Genomic DNA, 20,525 nt, shown 5'->3' with positions numbered 1-20,525 from the left:
CAAGGAAAATAACAGCTTGAACCACAACTTCAAGTTATCATTTTATAACAAATGTTAGTCGAGTTGTTGACACACCCGATGACTTATCTGCACAACTCGTCTATATGTACCCATCCCCTTGTTTTATGAAGGGGTTCACCATCCTGCTGTTTGGGAATGCCAACCCTTTTTGTGACAACATAATGAAAACTCATTCATGGGAAGTTTTAATGCAGGATGTTTGTCTTCTTTAACCATATTCATAACAATTACGGCTTCTTTGGAATTTCAGCAGCAGTTGTTTTGGCATTTACTTGCCACTGTTGGCAATGATACCCGATGCGTTCCCGTGTGGGTGAGGTAGAAGCAGAGCTCTCCAACCGTTCCCAGGAACAGAGCTGACTCATTCATGCAACCAAACAACCACCAGAACGAGGGCCAGCCTGGTTGGAGGAGGCGTGTGTTTCGTGAGGCTTCTGAGAGTTGAACCGACACCTGGAGGCATCCAGTGTCACTTGCTCTTTGTTTATCCATGTTGAAATCAGTTCAGACGACCCAGAGACGGGAGGGAATAAAACTAACAGATAAGCCCTTTGTGCTTTTTAAATTTGTATTGTATATTTTTGAAAGCAATTTAGGTTAGTGTGTTTTACGAGGTACTCTGGTCTACGCTATGCACAGTGTAACGAGCATGAAGACGACTAGCCTGGGTTACATATTGCTGCTGGATTTTGGCTGGAACTAATCTAGTATTATTTTATGAAATTCATCTTTTGCTCGATTTAATAATTAATACCAAAAAAAAGACACAAGTTAACAGTTCTTTTGATTTATTGTTTTATAATTGCTTACTTATTCTGACTAATGGATACAAATCAAATGCTCAATATATAAAAACATTAAGAATAAATCAGCTGGGATATATTTGGTGTTTTCATATGATTAAAAGGATCATTTATAATTTTAACAATCATTTGGATTACTGACATGTTGAAGAATAAGATTATCATCTTATTTTGGGTTGTCTGGGAAAATAATTGGACTGGACATTTCTAGGGCACACAACTCTCTCTGTGTGTGTGTGTGTGTGTGTGTGTGTGTGTGTCTTTCTTCTGCCCCTCCTGTAGTCTCAGTAATAGGCCTTTGCATCTGGCTTTGTCCTGCTCCTCATTAGGTAGTCGGAGGAGACGAAGGCTGGGAGTGGATGCGCAGCTGAGAGAGACCTCCCCCATCATTTAGCCCGACAGCACACAGGACGACAACCACGTGACCCGCTGTTTACTGTCGCAGCAAGCGGAGCGCCTCTCCTTGAGCATGTTGCGGGATTGGCATGCCTCCTGTTGTTGGAAAATCGGACTATCTTCAACTTAAGAATTGACATATTTATTTCTACTGGTCTATAACATTTAGTATACAGTGACACATTGAGAGCTTGTTTTCTAGTCTGTTCCTTTGTGTGTGTGCACAGCCACATGGGAGACCGGGGGAGAGCGCATGTATTCTCTCACAGCAGGCAGTACTCTGGGAGCTGGAGTGGAGTAATGTTGCTGCTGGTGGTGGCGGCGGCATACTCTGCACTCTCTGTCAGGCTTCATACTATTCTTAGCACTCTTCCCTCCCTGTCCCATCATGCAGTCTGCGGATCAGGTTATTATACTGTGTGTGTGTGTGAGTGCTCTTCATCTACCCCAGCTACACCACCACAATCTTTACCACAGCCCCAACCCTCAAACCACTACCCTCACGCAAGGACACGCACTGAAGCGGCCGCTCTGCTGTCAGGGCCAACATGCTCCAGCACGACAGGGAAATGGTTGTTATTGTTGTTAGTCAGGAACCAGTGGAGTTGAAGAGCAGGAACACCGGGTTATAAATAAATACAGAGACATCTGCGTCTCAGAGGAACCAGCAGTGCAGCCAGCACACTTCACTTGGGATCTCATAGTCGACAAAATTCAGACTCGTTCCTTTTTTTAATTACAAGTGGTCGTCATGTCCAGGCTTGAAGAAGATAATTCAGAAACTTTGTTTTTATTTTTAAGTCTCATAATCTAAAAAGTGAATTGACCACCAGCCCAGATGGCCGCTATGTTTTGGTCATGCACTAAACTGTAAACAGTGATGTGGCTACATGGTTTCAGTGACCGGGACCTGGACCAAGGGAAGTATATTATAGTCTAACAATAATGGTGGCAAACTAATTATTATCTTTATTACCTATTTTAATCAGATGCATCACAGTTATGCATTTGCTTCATTGGAATTAGGTGGGTTAGGTAAATGTTGCTGGCGATGCTTTTAACCATATGCGATTCAATGTCAAACTAATTGGGTATGTAAATACAAAAACAGAACAATTCTATATATTTATCTGCCTATGAACCATAGACTCCATGTGGTAAAAAAGATTTTGCTCCCGTATTTATTCCCCGATGACACTATTCAGAGTGTTTATAGAGCAGGTATGATGTTGGCAAAGCTTATCACTAATCAACCTTAACACCATTTAAGAAAACATGCATTTTAAATTGACCTCTTGCATCCAGATCTAACAGAAGGAATTTCAACTATTTAGAATTTCTGTATCCTTTTTATCTGTTTATTGCATTTAAATTCAAGCAAAAAGTCATATTTGGCATCCTTGTGATTGACAGGTCGCTACTATAGCCGTCTAAGTATGGTCACTCCCGTTCACTGGTTGTAAATTCAATCTTTAATTTGCCGCCATCTGCAATCTATGCAAAGGACAGGAAACTGAGTCCCCAACCCGTCTTGGAGAGGTGGCAGCCGTGATGTTGCATCGTCATGGACGCATGCAGACACGTTCCCAGCAAGTCTCCAAGTTCAGCTGCACGGTTGTCATCTCGGTGTCTGCCCGACATACTCGGTCGGGGTTTCTGCCGGTGTATTGCAAGCTCGGCGGCCAGCTGTGGATGTGTGAAGTATGAGGTTAGCAGTAACGTAATGGATGTGAACGTTGCCGTGCATATTGTGAGCAGTTGAGGCCTTTTTTTGGTGAATAATTGCAACAACTCCTCGAGAGCCACGCCCAAGTTCCAGTGTCTTGCTTGTCACCTTGTGATTGAAAGAAGGGGGTTCAAAATTGATTGTCGGTTAAATGGTTTATTATTAACATCCTTAAAACTAATCTCAGCCGTCGTCTCTGAGCCGAAGTCGTCATCAAGACAGAGTTGGAGCTGAACTTCAAACAGCCCACGGTTAATGGCAAAGCTTGCCGTGGCTTCTTCAGCCCTAAGCTGCTCATGAAGTGGCAGTGAATGAAACTGCCACACTGGCGAGGGCCCACATACCTCTGTAATTATAGTCACACCCTCGTCGCCTTGTCTCTGGGTCAGATTGGAGTCCTGTCAGCGTTTGTTTTCTGGTCTGGTCCCAGGGTGTCTACCGCGTTAACACCCCCCACCAGCCTCTTTACAGCAACGCGTTCACTGCTCAATTCTCCCATTCAGCTGCCTGAATGACGATGCTGCTGCATACGCTCACTGCTGACTAATGATGGCCCTCTCACTGGGCTCAGCGGAGAGCACAGCTGTCTGTCGCTACTTGGGATTGAAAAAGTCAGAAAGGTGCTTGAACAATAAAATGTTGGACTCCTTTTGAAAAATGTAGTCTTGTTGTTCATAATATATTTAAAACTGCTATAAACCAGTAGAATAGAAACCTACCTGGAAAGGCCAATAATTAAATGTGCCATGGTGTCTAAAGATTTAACCATGTTATTGGTAGTATGGTGATAGTATTAAAAGCTTGACTATTGCTTATTTCTACCGGTAATAGTCACTGAAATCTAGATTGCTATTTTTTCTCTCCTTTTTTTTAAATGTTTTTTTTAATCTGACCTGTCTTTTCCAATTTCTGCAAATTCTAATTTAATACAACAAAGTAATTGTCAGTATCACATTTGTTTAAACTTTTCTTTAATGGAAAATTGTAATACAATTATTTGTCCAACTATAAAAAAATATATAAAACTATTAAATAACATTCATTTTCTCAAAAACTGGATCAGGTACAGGACCGTCACTCGGTTAAACAAATTCCATAACAAACTTTCTCCATGTTACTGAACTGATTCAAACTGAACAATTCATCAAAGCGTTATACATTACAACAACCAAGTCGAAGTTAAACTGAGACTAGACTGGACATACATTTAAAAACGTCAACCATTAAAGAGGTTGCTTTGTTAACGCTTTTTTCTTGTGTGTCGTGTTTCAGCTGCTTAAACTTGAAAGACTTGTGGCTTTCACATAACAACGTGCGGATCTCTTCCCCCTCGTGATTTGAGGCTTTCTGACTGCTGTGTTTGTTAAAGGAATTTAAGAAGTGGACGTTAGGTCGCCCATTGATTTGTGTACTGCTGTTATGAAGCCTTGATTTTGTCAATTTCGCCGTAGCCATCTTGTAAAACAGTTGTCGCAATGTTCATTATTTTTTACAACCAATAAATAGAAGTTACAATATTTTGAATGCAGAGGAGAGACGTAGAAACACCGCGTACAGCTCCGGTACAAACAGCAACCTGTCAATCACAGTAAGCGCGTCCTAAAGCGTACTCTGCTTCAGAGAACGCACGCTTTAAGACGCGTGTCTTAAAGCGTGCGTTCTCTCTGCATCGGCTTCACTCGTCAGAAGCGATGGTTGCCGCCTGGTTGTGATCGGCTATATCAGGCGTATCCTTTTGCAGTGTGCACTGTGGACAGCTGCTGATGGGTCATGCATGTTTTATTCTTAAGTCGTATGCAAGATCTTTTAGTTCAGTAACTGTGCAACATTACTTTGTGAGCCCTTCTGTCTTAGTTGTAATTTAAGTACCTCACTTACATTTGTGATTTTCAAATTTCAAAGAATTTGTTTCCATCTTACGTTGGTTGGCACAGCAAAACCCCATTGCTAATCTTGATGTGCTGCACATAAAGTCGTGTGGCGTGCAACGCTTTAAAAAACAAACCAAAAGAGTCATGCTCGTGCTTTTATAGATTGTGGTAAAGTTGTCACGGGAAGCATGTTGCGTAACAAGGCTGTCCCATTCCTTTTGAGGCTGCTGCTTCACAATGTAAGAGTTGCTCTCCGTGTCCGAATACAGTGATCACGTCTGTCCGGGTCAAATTGATCACTCAATGTGAATCATTAACATCAAATTGTGTTCGGTTTTTTTCTTAATACCATTTTTTACTTTGCTGTTTACTGGCTGGCAGACAATTATTGTGCCTATTCCGTCACAAAGTGCTCACGTGGGATGAGACTATGCCGTTTTTCGGCCAAACTCAACAGTAACCTTCTGTCTTTTTAGATTGTTCACATGTCATGTTTGAAAAGACCCCAAAAGAGCACCATTTCTTTTAAAACGGCATTTGCATAGGAATGTTTCTGTCCAGAGCGTGATCCATTCAAGCAATGGCACACTGTACTTAGATCATCGTAAGTGACATTGTATTGAGTTTACTGTTGGGTACTTCCATTGGGCTCCAGAAAAGCCATTTCTGTGAAGTCAGATGGGAGGATGTAAGTGAGAGTGTAAAAAAAAGAAGCACGGATAGTTCATTGAAAGGGGATCTCGTGACTCAAAACGTCTCTGTTCATGTGACACGACAACTGACACGAGTGTTAAACTCTCTCCATTCACTGTGCCTCCATTGACTCTGCTGCATGTGCTGCTACTGACACTGGAGCTTGGTTACACTGATGAGTCGACTATCGTGAAGAAACATGCAGGAGGGATGTTTTCCTCTCAGAAGCGTACGTCCCTAAAGCTGTGATTCATGCTGCCGTGTGTCGTTGTTTCCTCCCTTTTAAAAAAAGAAATCAGCGTCCACAGAAGTTTAAATTTAAATAGAAATCCCTGATTACTGTTCCACTTAACGACGATCATGGGACCCAGCTGAGCTGCACTTTGTCGCCGTGTCATTTGTTGCGATGCTCCTCCACTCCTCTCTGGGTTGAAGTGATTTTTCTGTACAGAACTCTTGTTTCCGTTCGCTGATGGCTTATCCTCTGAACAGTCTCTGACGCTAACTGTGTTTGAACATGCCTCCTGTTCTTGCCAGTGTCGATGCATGTTTACGACAAGTCTAAAGAAACACTCGGGACACCCGACTGTAATGTAGTTTTAAAAAATCCTTCTAATTGCTGCGGTTTTGGGTTTCCAGGTGCATGATGATCCTACTGCGCTGTAGCTGTCACAGCTAGTCAGGCGCCGCACCATGGCCAAACCTGGGAGCGACAGAGATGGAGCCATGGTGGATAAGCAGGCGGGGAAGAAGGTATGTCAACACAGACACAGAAAAGCACTAAAAACAACATTTGATCAAGGAGTGATCCACATTTGTATGTTTTTACTTCCATTTTTTAACAAATGGTTCTTTACTATATAGAGATCAATACAATTATGCCTTATTTGAATACAAACCATATAGATATGTAACATTCGATACAAAGTCAGGAATTAATCATTTGCTCTTAATCATGACACCAGCAAACCACCAGTTTTTTTTTAGCTCCTTAGGGACTTCTGATCCATGTTGGCATACAAAAATGGAGGTTTGAAGTTCATTCTTGACCTTAAAAACAGGCGTTGACAAAACATGGTTGATTTAGAAGCGGTTCTGAATCTCAGGTCATCTTAACTCTGTGCTTGTATTTGAGTACTTTTAATTTTCCATTATATACAATGAAACAATGGCGGCAATCTTAGCAGTTTGGCGTATTGATTGCTACAAGATGCAAAAATAATGAAGCAGCTTTACTGCTTTTTTTGTTTGCATTCTCCAACCAGTTCAACAATTGCTGAAATAGTCACGCAGCTGTACAGGGCAGCGGTCAGATGTGATTCACCACTTATTTAAACAATATCCTATCTCGCCTTACAACTTGTTATTACAAAAAACTGCCTATTTATCTCTTTCTTTATACATGACAGATAATGTGTCTTCTTTTTCTTTAAGGCAGAAGTGTTTCAAGTGTCTCATCTTAACCCTCCTCTTCTTTCAACACTGCCAGACACTCCAGCTTTGCACAGCTGGCACATTGCTTCACTGAGATCAAAGAACACTGCAGACATGTTTCTTAATGCCAGAAATTGTATTTTACTGCACCAAAGTGCAGCTCACTGAAGTGCCGGAGCTGAAAAAGCGTTGTCTGCAAATCAGAGTGCAAGAATGCAGTAACTAGAATTGTAAGATGTTGTGATAATACATATGCATCTGGTGTGACGTCGAGGCCTGATACAGTGGGTGCAATCACTTGTGGAATCAGCAACTGGAGTATTTTCCTCCCTTTCCTCCAACCCTGCTCTACTTTTAGTATTTTTAAAGGATACAGATAGCCTCTCGATACACATGCACAACTATTATACCTATAAAAGAAAATAGCAGCTGCATGTGGGATCATATTAAGTGTTCTGTCTTGTGAAATGAGAGCTATTGTGTTTTTAGCCTCATTATAGCCCAGACTGATCATTTAAAGAAATGTAACCTCAGTGTGGCATACCTTGTGTTACGCATTGTAAGTAGTTCATTGAGTCCTCTATTTCATTAAATTAGAGCTATAGACTCAATTAGATTATTTAACTTGCAAAGTCATCCTCAAGATGTCACGAGCCTTCTTTTCTGTATCGTATGAGTGGAATGTTCGTTGACATATTATAATGAGTATAAAGGACAGCTTCTCTTCTCATAGATTGCTTTCAGATATATTGAAGATGCCATTAATTTAATAAGTATATTATTATTCAATACCAATTCAGGAGTTTAACTGGCAGCACTTCTGTGGAAATTCTCATACTTCAATAAGCTTAGTACCATTAGAATAGACTTGTTTCTCTTTTGCATTTTTATTCTCTGGATAAACGACCAAAAACAACCTTGTCACTCCTGATCTGTTCCTCTTCACTTGTCAGAGACCCTGGTGCCTTGGGAATAAGAATTTTACTGAGTCATGCAGGCAAACCTGCTGCCTAAAGGACCAAAACGATATCGTGCAGAAACACAACACCGAGCCTGTAATCTAATCATCTACACGTTGTTATGTTCGTGTCATGTTTAAGGAAGCTTTAGTCTCATCTGAAATACTACCTGCATAATAAGCTCAACCCTTTTCTTGTCAAGCTAGTGAACAAAGCTTTTTTAATGGGACCTGCCCAGTGTATGTACTGTAACAACTGTATTGTTTACACACACACACTAGAGTCACACATGTATCCACACCTTGCTGTATTGTAAATGCCTGACTTTATACATGTGTTTCCCTCCCCCCCTCTGACAGAGCAAAGACAAGTTGTCCCCTTTTACCAAAACTCCGAAGCTGGACCGAAGTGAATTGCTGGGGAAAGAAGGGAAAGCAAAGTCTTCCATGAAGCGCAAGCTCTCCTTTACGAACAGTCCGCTCCGGACCGAGGAGCGAGACTCAGACACTGGTAAGAGCTGTTGCTGCTCCTCCCTGCTCTCAGCAGCCATGCTGCTGGCTGGCTGCCATGTCCTCACACTGCCTCCCGATGGCCTGTTGGGGAACGCTTTCTTGAGGTCAACGGGTTTGCATCAGGATCAAAATCTAAAGACTCGATGAAGTTGTGGCCGGTTGTGTTGAATAAAGAGATATATTCCAAGTTGTATTTTAAGTCTTGAGAAAAAGCCTGTAGGACATATAGAGAATAATGGTTATAAATGTAGTTATGTTTGAGTTATGGCTGTCTTATGACAAAATAAATGATGCCTCTCAGCCCTTCATCAACATACAACTAGATTCTCTCCATGTTTCAGTCTTGTCTTTTTTTGTAAGCTAAAGGATAGAGCCAGTGATGTTAACACATCCTGTTGTCTGTGTAGTAAAACGCCTTGTATATCTTTATTCCTCTGTGCAATGAACCTCCATTATTGTCACCAAAAAAAACACCTCAATGAGCCATTATGTTGCACTGGGTGGTTTTCGTCGACTAAATCCCACGTACACCATCACGGGCAACGCATTTAAATTAACCCACCACTGAAGTAACTATTCACTCAATCTTACCTCTCTCACTTGTGTAAATAAACTACTCTGCTGCTGTCATTTAGACCTGTAACTGTATGTTTACACCAGATGACTAAATGTAGGTTAGTGTATCATCGAGCCATAATTACAAATGAAGTCTAGTAATTAGTTTTACAGACTGTTTAAGGTCCCCTGAATATGCCTTCATCTCCTCTGTAGAGCATTTCATTGTGTGGTCCTGCAGCATCCTACCAGACAGAAACCCTGAATGTTGAATTTACCAAGGTTTAATTTATGTTGCACAGGTTATAAAGCTAAACTAGCATGGAAGGCGGCTTTGCCTTAGATTGTTCCTCTTGGGCCCAGTGTGGCGCAGCTGTCGGAATAAGGGAAGTTTTTAATCCACTGAACACGTCGGATCTACTCTCCTGCGTTGCCATGACTCATAATCTCTGCGTGGAGTCTTTGTCTCTATTCCAGAACATGTGAGAGGAGGAGGGTGAGCGAGAGAGAGTGAGCGTCAATGCAGTGCTTTCCCACCCTTCCACCTCCCCCTTGCTCTCCCCTCCCTCCTCTCTCCCCTCACCATCCTCTCTGCTTTGCACTGTAGATGACTCAGACCCAGGCCAGTCGAGTGAGACCTGGGGAGAGAGATTAGTGCCTCCCTGCAGGATATACGCAGGTAAACGCTGCAGCCCGATTCGCAGCGCTCGTGTCCTCTCCAAGTCACGTCGCCCACTTTTGCGCCACTATGCCGCTGTAAACACACATGCACGTGTGTGTGTTTTCGCCCTGCAGTTGCCCTCGTTACAGCTCATGCATGTCTGTGTTTGGTAATAACCGACGGAGACTGAAGGTGGTGGGGGTGGGGGGCTCTTGGCTGGCTTCAGAGAATGCTGTCTTCGTTTTCAAGCCTAACGCTTGTCATCTGTTTCTCTGCATTCTCAACAGATACAAGGCAAAGAGGAAAACGGTGTCTCTGTGACAATAGAGTTGCTGCTGGACGGTTCACTAAAATCTTTCTTGGTTGTGTTTCAGAAAAAGATGGGCCAGAGAAGAAGAAGGTGAAAAAGGAGTCTGGGGGCAAGAAGTCCCAGGCTCCCAACCTTTTGTTTGGGTATCCTCTGTCGGAGCGCAAACAGATGGCTCTCCTAATGCAGATGACTGCCAACAGTCCAGGTGAGTGTGCCTGCCCTCTCACCTTAACCACCATCTTTAAGATGGCTCGGTATATTTACTGTTGGATGAGTCATGCCTCTGAGCATTTTGACAATCATGCTTTCTAATAGTTCATGGTTGTTTAGCAATAGAGCAATGTGTCCTGCTTGAAGTAGCTGCTAAACGGGAAAGAAAGCTGTTCTGCACAATTTCTCAGTGATATTGTGCTGTTGCCCTCAAATATGTAACCCGAGAAGTTGAGGGAATATTTCTGCAAATAATAGGAGTACAACAAGTACTGACCTCAGTGACCTGCAGAACACACAAGGACACAAGTAAGCACCTCATTCAAGTGTCATTGTGGTTACTCATTTAAATGCGTTGCTCATTAACCCTTGTGTTGCCTTAGGGTCATTTTGACCCGATTCAATATTACACCCTCCTGTTACCTTTATATTTACTAACATATTTTACCCTTTGGGTTCAATTTGACGCCAGCAATTAAAACCTCCAGAAAATTATTAGAATTAATATTGTTTTCCAAGTTTAAGTGTGAGGCACTTTATGTTTGTTTGTTGACTACCGAAAGAACACCGACATTAAACATTGAATGGGGTCAAATTAATCCTAAGGCGGGGGGAGGGTGTAATATTGATTCGGGTCAAAATGACCCTAAGGCAACACAAGGGTTAAAGGACCAGTTTGACATTTTGGGAAATATGCTCAAGAAAGAGTTGGATGAGAAAATGTATGCCGCGTCATGTTTGTCTGTTCAACCTGCGACACACTCTTGCTCTACGCATCAATTAAGTGCTCCTCTCTTCCTGTGTCCAGACTCTACTCCCAGTCACCCCTCACAAACGACCCCTGTGCAGAAGAAAGTCCCCAGCAGCGCTTCATCTCGACAGAAGGACAAGGTCAACAAGAGGAACGAGAGAGGGGAGACTCCTCTTCACATGGCGGCCATCAGGGGCGACGCCAAGCAAGTTAAAGACCTCATTAGCCTCGGAGCTGACGTCAACATGAAAGACTTTGCAGGTACGATGCCCCGCGAGTTGATTGTTTAACAGAGTTCACTGTCTGTATGGTGGCTATTAATGGCATGAAGCTCACAGCAGCTGTATAACAGCTGCTTATTCAAATATGACATCTTATGTTGTGATAATAAAAACAAGCTACACCATTCTGTGCACATTTTTCGTGTAGTTTCATTTTGATTAATTGTTGCTTCTTTGTTTCTTCCTCTCCAGGTTGGACTCCTCTTCATGAAGCTTGTAATCTTGGTTACTACGACGTGGCCAAAGTCTTAATCGCAGCAGGTGCAGAAGTGAACACACAGGGTCTGGATGACGACACGCCACTTCACGATGCCTCTAGCAGCGGGCATAAAGATGTAAGAGCTTCATACGAAGTGTGTCCTGCCTCAGTAATGTAGAACTCCAGATGAAGGTCTTTTCTCAGGTCTGAAATTGTTACAGAGTGGACATGGAACCAATATTTCCCAATGTATCTTTGTTCATAGTGTAGATATATTTTGTCAAAGTCAAATGCTTAGACATAATAAATATCCTGAGCTGTTGTCTAATTTAATATAAAACACTTAGTGCGTCTCATTTACTTATAAAGGGAAGAACTTTACAAAACTTCGCCAATGAATTATCTTAAATAGTGTTTAGAAATAATAATGGCATCACACTGTATTACAAGTCTGATTGAATTACTACAAAGGACACGGACATTTTTTGTCTTTTGTGCGGACATGCTTTTACTTCGAACATCTCTGTTTTTTATGTTTTGTCTACAACCTTTTTTGATCTCAATTATTGTTGTGTTTTATACAGATTGTGAAACTGCTGCTGCGCCACGGTGGTAACGCTTTCCAGGCCAACAGACGCGGGGAGCGGCCCGTGGATGTGTCCGACTCTCAGGAACTGGAGCAGCTATTAAAGGGCGAGGTGCCCCTGTCAGACCAAGATGACACCTCTTCAGGTAGGCAGGGAATGCTCCAGAGTTTCGCTGACCTTCCGTTTAAAGTCCCCTCTATAAGTTACTGTGTTTGATGTACCATGTAATCTTCAATTATGGCATGTATTAGGTTGAAATCAATAAGTCCTTTATTGGCTTTTGTTTGTATTATTTTAAAGTTGATATTCTCTTTTCTGCAGAGTCTGAAGACCGGCTGTCTGTCAATCCATCCAGTTTAGACGACAACTTGGAAGACTCTGATACTGAAAAGGACTCTGCCGGCAAACGGGCCACGAAAGCATCAGCGTCCGTTCCAGGGCTGGATGAGTATGAGTTCAAGGATGAGGAGGAGGGGGAGGACCTTAGTAAAACTATGAATGACAGACACATCCTCCGGCGGGAACTACGGCAGCATGAGAAGGAGGAAAAAGATGTGGCAGGAAAGCAGGGTGGAAAAGGGGATTCCACCTCAAAGTCCAAAAAGCAGAAGACTTCTCGTGTCCACTGCAGCTCGGATACCTCCAGCGACGAAATGGAGAGCCTTTCAGAGAAAAGGAGTTCCCCCACCTGCTCTCAGAGCTCAGAGAGCCTCAAGGCAGACACAAAGCCTAAAAAGGAGAACGCTGAGCAAAAAGAGAAGGGTAAAGTCAAGAGGAAGAGCAAAAGCCAGAATAAGAACAAGGAAAACCAAGAGGATGGGAAAGAGAACAGCCAAACCTTGGTCCTCTCTCTCGCAACTGTGTCCGAGAGCACAGAAAAGGGAAGAGAGGAAGACTCGTTCAAGATGTCTTTCAGTCCTAAAGATGACTCATCCGTCCACCTATTCCATTTGTCGTCCATAAAATCTCCAAAACTGAATCACAGCCTGACGGATAAACAAACGCCACTCAAACAGGAAAATACTAAGATGTGCATTTCTATCAGTGACAGCTCATGTCCGGTGGACACTGGCAAATACAACCACTACACAGAGACGGACTACTGCACTGAAGGCTCCAGCACCAAGGGGTGTAAGCACAAGGAAAAGAGCAAGCATCAACAGAAAGACTCCAGTGGAGACGGAGACGACGGTCATCTGAGTCCCTACAAAGACGGTAGCATGGGAAACAGCATCGACGGCTCTGAAGGTGCCTTACGGAAGAGTGACTTAGACGGCAAAGTAGTAAAGAAGCATAAGCTTAAACATAAGGAGAAAGACAAACACAGGAGGGAATATGAGGCAGAGCGCAGCCGCCACAGGCAGAAGGAGGCCAGGAAAGACGGCCACAGGAATTTGGAGTTTGACAGAGAGTTCTGGAAAGAGAATTTTTTCAAAAGTGACGAGACAGATGAACATCTGCAAGCGAAAAGGGAGGGTGAAGACAATAGTTCACTTCAAAAGACCGCTGATTCCTCTCCTATCAAAGATGAGAGAAACACGAAAGAGAAACACCCGAGCAGCAAGGAAAAGAGGCAGAGAGAAGAGCGAGAAAAAGACAAGGCGGTGAAAAAAGAGCGGAAGGAGGCTGCTGGTAAAGAGGAGAAGGTAAAGGATTCAAAGCTGAGTGAGCGTGACGAAAGGGTGGACTGCCACGGCTCAGGGCGGATTCCTGACGATTTGCTGCAGAGCAACAGCATGAAAGAAGAGATGGAAGAGAAACCCATAAGTGGGATCACAGCTGATCAAGAACAGCTGGAGCTTTCTGAAAAAGGCTCACGCGATAAAACTGACAAGAGGCTCCCAGGAAAAGAGAAGGATTCGGAGAAAATGGAGAAAAGGCATTCTGACAAGGAAAAAAAGGTTAGAGCGGAGCACGCTGACAAAGCTGAAGTACAGAATTCAGTGGATCGCTGGAAGGAAAAAGAAAGAACAGGAACCGTTTCTTCCCACTCGCCTGGAGATAAAAACTACAAAGAGAATGAGAAACTGAAATCTTTATCCACAACCAAAAAGCACGAGGACAGCAGGAAGAATAAAGATAAGTTTGACAAGCGGTCTGATAGGGAGAGGCAGGACAGGGAACATAGTGCCGGGGATCACAGAGAAAAGGAACGCACCAACTCTGATAAGAAGGCGAAACCTCTGGAGAAGAACACGGATCATGTTAAATCTGATCGTTCAAAAGAAAAGGACTGTGACAGGAAAAGGAGAGACAAAATAAAAGATGGGACTCTTTCCTCAAGCTCCAACCTGAAATCACTTTTAGAAGAGAAGAAGAGCTATTCGTCCGAGAGTGGCAAGTCCTTCTCTACAAAATCAAAGGAGGAAGTTGGGAGAACGGAGAAGGATCGCGACCGTAGAGACCGGGACAGAGACTCAGAAAAACACAAGGATAAGGACAAGGAGCGGCACAAGGACCGATCCCAGCAGGCCAAAATCAGCAAGCCCAAAGCCAACGAGACGGATGCGGACAAGGCCAAATCTAAAGCCTCGCCAGCAACACGAGAGCCCAAGCCCAAAGAGAAAAGGCTTGTGAACGATGATCTGATGCAGACGAGCTTTGAGCGCATGCTCAGCCTGAAGGACCAGGAGATAGAGCAGTGGCATCGTAAACACCTGGAGAAAATCAAACAAAAGGAGCGTGAAAGGCTTAAACAGCGGCCTCTGGCAGATCCGGGGAAGTCCAAGCCTAAAGACAGAACAAAGACTGAACCGTGCGCGCTGAGTAAGGAGCTCATGCGCTCAAAAAGCTCTGAAGCCTCCGACGTCCACAGCAGAGATAAATCCCTGAAGGACAGCGCCAGCCCCAGAACAATGTCTCTTGATGGCAAGAGTCTGCCTTCTGTCAGCGCAAAGGTCATGTCGGCCGTGGAGAACTGTCTGACCAGGTCACCCAGGCCAGAGGGTGAACGCGGTGGCTTCATGTCCAGGTCGGTGTCCCTGGTTTCTGTCGCTAGCTCGGAGGATTCGTGTCAGGCGACGACATTAACGCCGAGACCCGTTGAATACGACTCTGACGTGAACCTAGAAGCCTCCGACTCTCAGCCCGCATTTCTCCAGTCTTCCCTCGTCATTCAAGCCACCAGATCGCCGTCGGCTCACGATAAAGATTGCAACAGGCTTCCAGATGCGCTGCAGAGTAATCGGACGCCGCTACCCAGCAGACATGAATCTCCGTACCTCCGGGCTATTCTGGATGAGGATGCCAACTCATCGACTGAAGGTCAAGCTGTCGAAGATCAGCCGAACCTCAGCCAGCCGACCGAAGAGCCGGGAACAAGAGAGACGTCGGCAGAAACCGAAGAGAGCCTCAACGGTCAACATCAATGTGTTATTTCAGTTTCTGATGCCGCCATAGAGGGAGATGGGAGCCCTCCTGCAGCTTTAACACCACACATAACAAACAAAGATCCTCAGAGTAAAAGCCCGACGCTTCCAGATTGCAGTAGCTCTCATACTGAGTCGGCAGAGCAAGCGACTCTTCCCTTCTCGGATCCTCCTGTTGAGAAGGACGTCCAGTGCCCAACAGAGAACTCACAGGCAGAGTGTAGTCACAAGGATTCAGATCAACCCCCGACACCGACGGCGTGTCTGTCTGCGGAGCCGTCAGAGCTCCCCAACACACTCGCCCTCCAGCAGAGGGAACCGCTCACCGGTTCTGGTGTGGAGGGCGTGCAGCAAACCGAATCCGGGAACACGCATGTTCCTGACCTGAGAGAGGAACCTCTTGAGAGCGCCGATGGAGCCGACGAAGAGAGTATGGAAACGGAGAGCTTCAGAACAGAGGGGAGAGGAAGTCCTGTATTCTTCACCAGCTTCACAGCAGGGGAGACCTTGCCAGGCCTCGCTGAGGCCAAATGCTCTCAAGAGGACATGGTTGCAAATGACCAAGACTGGCAGTACTCGAGACTTCCCAGTGACACAGCAGCTCCAAATCTCGATGCTGAGATGGAGAAAATGGACAGTCCGCCCCCGGCATCGTCCAACACTGCGAGCCCTGAACACAAGGTCGAAGAGATGACCGACGTCCCACAGAGCTCAGCGATCAACAGCAGTTCTGCTGTTTCTGTTATCATGGAGTGTCCGTCAGTTCAGGCTACGGAGGGCTCCTCTGAATCCACAGCCGATGCCAGCTCGGAGCCGATGGAGGTGACGCCCGTCGATGAGCAACCAGAGACATCATTCGCTGGAGAAGAGCAAAGTCAAAGCGCCGTCCAATTGGCAATTCAGACTGACAGCAACAGCAGTAGCGGCAGCAGCAGCTGCAGCAGCAGCTGCAGCAGCACCTGCAGCAGCACCTGCAGTGCCTCAGGGAGCTGCTCCCCACAATCCGGAGACCGGGATTCTGACTCGTCGGGGGCGAGGGTCAAGATTCGCTCTACAGACGAGGAACAGGACATCCATGTGCTCCATCCACGCAAGAGGAAGATGCCGAAAGCGTCCGGCTCCCAGTCGTATGCCGTGACTCAGCAGGAGAAGGAGAGCGGCCAGCAGTCGCTGGCGGCTATTGTGGACTCGGTAAAGCTGGAGGAGATTCAGCCCTACCAGACCGAGCGGGCCAACCCGTACTACGAGTTCCTGCACATCCGGAGGAAGATCGAGGAGAAGCGCAAAGTCTTGTGCAGCGTCACCCCACAGCCACCGCAGTATTATGATGAATATGTGACCTTCAACGGATCCTACCTCTTAGATGGAAACCCACTGAGCAAGCTGTGCATACCAACAGTGAGTTGTTCCTTTCTTTTCAGATCTTGGTCAAACAGGGTTTTGGGCCACAGCTAAAAGCTATTTATATCATGGATTATTCCATCGACTAACTTTTGATTAATTCATTATTTATCCGATTTTTAAAAAAAGCTAAAGGCGTTGCCACGATTCATAGCCGAGGCGCACCTTTTCTTATGTGATCTTATCTGCTTTATTTGGGGTGTGAAGCTAAAGCACGGAGGATTTTGTGATGGCCAATTTGACCATGAATTACCGGTACCGTCAAAAAAATATGTTTTAACTATGTTAGCACATCTTGAGTGCAGGGATTTTCTTTGATGCATCAGAACGTCAAGAGTGTTATTTCTCCGTCCTATTCTGTGTATTCTATCAGTAACTTTCTCCTTCTTAATGTTACCCTTCAAGAAGAGTCTATTTTGTTTGTTCCTACCTATTCAGACTCTCTTAATTCTTTGGGAGCTCTTTGTGACACCAGAAAAGATAAATAAACACACATGGCTCTTCTGATTCTTTATCTATTTATTGACCTCTTCATGTGTGAAAAAACCCTCATCTACTTGGGAGTGTCAAAGGCTTTTCAGACATTTGTTATTTGTCTGCTTTTTATTCGGTGTCACGGTAACAATCAGTCCAAAGGAAAGGAAACTAAACTGACATGATGAATATGTTCTTCTACCTGATATCTGCATTGTGCATCTGAAGCCTTTAAACAGTCGCCCCCCATTGTGTGTTTGAGCAGATAACGCCACCGCCGTCATTACCCGAGCAGCTGAAGGAGATGTTCAAACAACAGGAGGTGATCCGCATGAAACTACGACTCCAGCACAGCATTGAACGGGTACGGGACTCGCCTCGCTCTTTGTTGTTGTTGTTGTTGCTCAAGTGGAGCTTTGAGTTACTTGCTAAACATTTTAAATGCCTCATAGATTGGGATTTACTGTATTAATTGGAATATTTTGTTCTCCTTTCCCTTCAGGAGAAACTGATTGTTTCAAATGAACAGGAAGTCTTGCGCGTCCATTACCGGGCAGCAAGAATGCTGGCCAATCAGACTCTGCCTTTCAGTGCCTGTACAGTTTTGTTGGATGCTGAAGTGTACAACATGCCTCAAGATGTCCAGGTGGGTGGCATCTGTTCATCAGTCCCGTGTTTTCTTTCCAGTCAGTGCTTGATGATGATGACGTGCAGAAATACTGTGTGTTTGCTAAGTGTGTGTGTGTGTGTGTGTTTGGTTCAGAGTGACGATGGCAAAACGTCAGTCAGAGACCGATTCAACGCCAGGCAGTTTATGTCCTGGTTACAAGATGTCGATGACAAGTTTGACAAACTCAAGGTGAGATATCCGTGTTTTCATTAGGTGTGTTTGTGTTGAAGAGTCTTCCTAAAACTCACCACAGTGGAAGGAGTGATCACTTGATACTAAAATATATTTATAGATGTTTCTCTTATTTCCGCCCTATGCCAAAGTTGCCATTTATATTTGCTTTGCCGTCCTCAAAAACACCCGGTTTGATATTTCCTAAGGCAGCATCTCCATGGATAGATTTAATCTAAATGTACTGTAATGGAGTTATAAGTACACATCATACAGTATAAGACACGCATATAGCCTGTCACTGATCCTGCGTTTACTAGTACAGCTAAAAGTAGCTTTTGGCCCTGCACTTTGGTTGTGATTCAATGTGATTCAATGTGAGCGCTTTACTTGAACGTTTATTGGTCTGTTAACTGGCTGGGGGAGTATTTCTTTCCACCTGTGATGTCACATGGCCAGAGTACGGTGCTGTCTCCTGTGAACTGAGCTAAAAATGCTCCCATGTTTTCCTCTGTGCCCGTAAACTGAGCTCCTGAAAGAGTTCACTTTGATTCCCTCTGGGGCCACTCCTCTTCAAACGTAAACACTCTGTGGGCCACAGCTTATCAGATTATCCAGTTACGGTTCTCTGATTTTAATCACGTTATGGTTATAACCTGATTGTGATGATCTTTTTTAAAAGAAAATAACAATCTGCAGCAGATTTTGTGTTTGTTTGGTGTTTTTCTGTTTTTAATCAACTACTCCGATTCATGTCACTTTATATTTGCAACATTTAAAGTGTATTTTATGAATGAAAAGGGGGGAAACCAAACGAAGCATGAGAACAAAGTGGGGATGCATTTCCTGGTCTTCTATCTATCTCCTTCAGTGTGTATTTAGATCCCGATGAGACTTTGTAGGTATAAACCGTACTACATAGGTTTTATTAGTTGTAATGCCTCCTCCTGCTCGTACTGGCTTTGAGATGATACGGTACCTTTTCCCCCCACAGACGTGTCTTCTGATGAGGCAGCAGCACGAGGCGGCGGCCCTGAACGCCGTGCAGCGTCTGGAGTGGCAGCTCAAGCTGCAGGAGCTGGACCCCGCCACCTACAAGTCCACCAGCATCTTCGAGATTCCAGAGTTCTACATCCCGCTCGTGGAGGTCAACGACGACTTTGACCTCACCCCGATATGAGCTGTCGGACAGACGCGCTTTGCCACAGTGGCCGCCGTAACCCCGGGCACGACAGGCAGCCCGCACATTTGAGGAAAGGAAGAAAAAAAAAAGTGAAGCACTTAGAATGTGGCGGTGGTATTAAAAAAGAAAAGAGCATTCACGAAAGAGATGATTTGACTCCAGCGAACTCTGTCCGAACCGGCACGAGGACGGGGAACAGAGGCTGACGCTTCCTCGCGAAGAGCAAGGGGGTCCAGGACCCGGAGGGAGCCCAGGGAGCAGAGACCAAAAGCTGGGGCGGTGCCGGCGGAGCGGAGAGCGCAGCAAGAAGCAACGTGTGGACGACAACCACCGGCTCCTCGCCAGGCAGCCGCACAACAGAGTTCAGTTGTTTTCAAAGTGAGTGTTCACACATTGTGTACAGACCGTGCTCTTAATTTTGTAACTTATTTTATACATTAAAAAAATTGTGCATTTGTAAATAGCCATGTAATTATTGTTTTAAACTTGTAAAAACAAAAAATAATAGATATTTTGATTGTAAACTTGTTCCGTCTCATGTTTTAATGGACCAAAGTTGGTTTTTATATCCAGTGTCCTCTTCGTCCGTGATGTTCTTGTTGTCGTTGGCTTAAGATCTTAAGCATGTGTTTGCTTATGTTGTGTTTTTTGTTTTGACCGTTTTCTTCCTTCCTCATCTGGAGTTCCACGCCACAGCTGGTGTTTTTGACTTTGGCAATTAAATGCTGTGCATGCGTTGCGTTTGTACTTTTTCCCAAAAAGCTGTACTGTGGACTAAATTGTAAGGTTTACTGACGTGTTCCAGCTTCTTTTATTTGCGCCATTGTGTTCTGTCCCTTTCTGCGGCCTCACTCCTTATGTGTCGTCCACCGTGTCTCGAGCACATTAAAGTCTGTTGTGGCTTCCAAGGGGAAAAAAAACATACTTTTACAGTTTCAATGTGAGATCACAACAAAACCTATTTTTTCAACATAATGCCTTTTTGAACGATAGTTCTAAAAAATGTCTATTTTAATATTTACTTGTTACATGACATGTACATATTTGTAATATATAATTGAATAAATTGTATTTGTTGTGAAATTACGTGTTGGTTACAGTGTCATTAATTATAAGGATGCACAAGAAATTAGAGCTGAAACAATTGGAAGAGTAATCAGTAAGTCAATAAACTGTTTTTTATTGATTTATAATTGTTTTGGTTGTTTATCACAACAGGTTGTATATTTATATATACATATATAGAATATATATATAAATAAAATATCAATGACTGCAAAATAGAACAA

At 44.1% G+C, this 20,525-nt stretch overlaps 1 protein-coding gene across 4 annotated transcripts in view; it reads left to right on the top strand.

Annotated features, from left to right (window-relative positions):
• ankrd12 (ankyrin repeat domain 12) overlaps window positions 1-20,322 on the top strand; it is a 28,967-nt gene extending 8,645 nt beyond the window's left edge. For 2 of the 4 annotated variants that reach the window (XM_056420708.1, XM_056420710.1), the window contains exons 2-13: window positions 6,150-6,263; window positions 8,263-8,413; window positions 9,578-9,649; window positions 10,006-10,146; window positions 10,960-11,163; window positions 11,376-11,518; window positions 11,967-12,114; window positions 12,291-16,735; window positions 17,478-17,576; window positions 17,715-17,858; window positions 17,976-18,071; window positions 19,048-20,322. In XM_056420708.1, the coding sequence (XP_056276683.1) occupies window positions 6,204-6,263; window positions 8,263-8,413; window positions 9,578-9,649; window positions 10,006-10,146; window positions 10,960-11,163; window positions 11,376-11,518; window positions 11,967-12,114; window positions 12,291-16,735; window positions 17,478-17,576; window positions 17,715-17,858; window positions 17,976-18,071; window positions 19,048-19,233 (5,889 nt within the window). In that variant the 5' untranslated portion in view covers window positions 6,150-6,203 and the 3' untranslated portion in view covers window positions 19,234-20,322. Of the gene's footprint in view, window positions 1-1,223; window positions 2,929-6,149; window positions 6,264-8,262; window positions 8,414-9,577; window positions 9,650-10,005; window positions 10,147-10,959; window positions 11,164-11,375; window positions 11,519-11,966; window positions 12,115-12,290; window positions 16,736-17,477; window positions 17,577-17,714; window positions 17,859-17,975; window positions 18,072-19,047 lie in introns of those variants that run through there. The other 2 variants (XM_056420709.1, XM_056420711.1) reach the window with 2 other exon arrangements.
• Window positions 20,323-20,525: the final 203 nt, after the last annotated feature.

Source organism: Pseudoliparis swirei, chromosome 8 (genome assembly GCF_029220125.1).
Source record: "Pseudoliparis swirei isolate HS2019 ecotype Mariana Trench chromosome 8, NWPU_hadal_v1, whole genome shotgun sequence".
In the NCBI taxonomy this organism is placed as follows: Eukaryota; Metazoa; Chordata; class Actinopteri; order Perciformes; family Liparidae; genus Pseudoliparis; species Pseudoliparis swirei.
The sequence above is the reverse complement of the archived record's forward strand: the minus strand, read 5'-3'. Positions and strand labels throughout refer to the sequence as shown.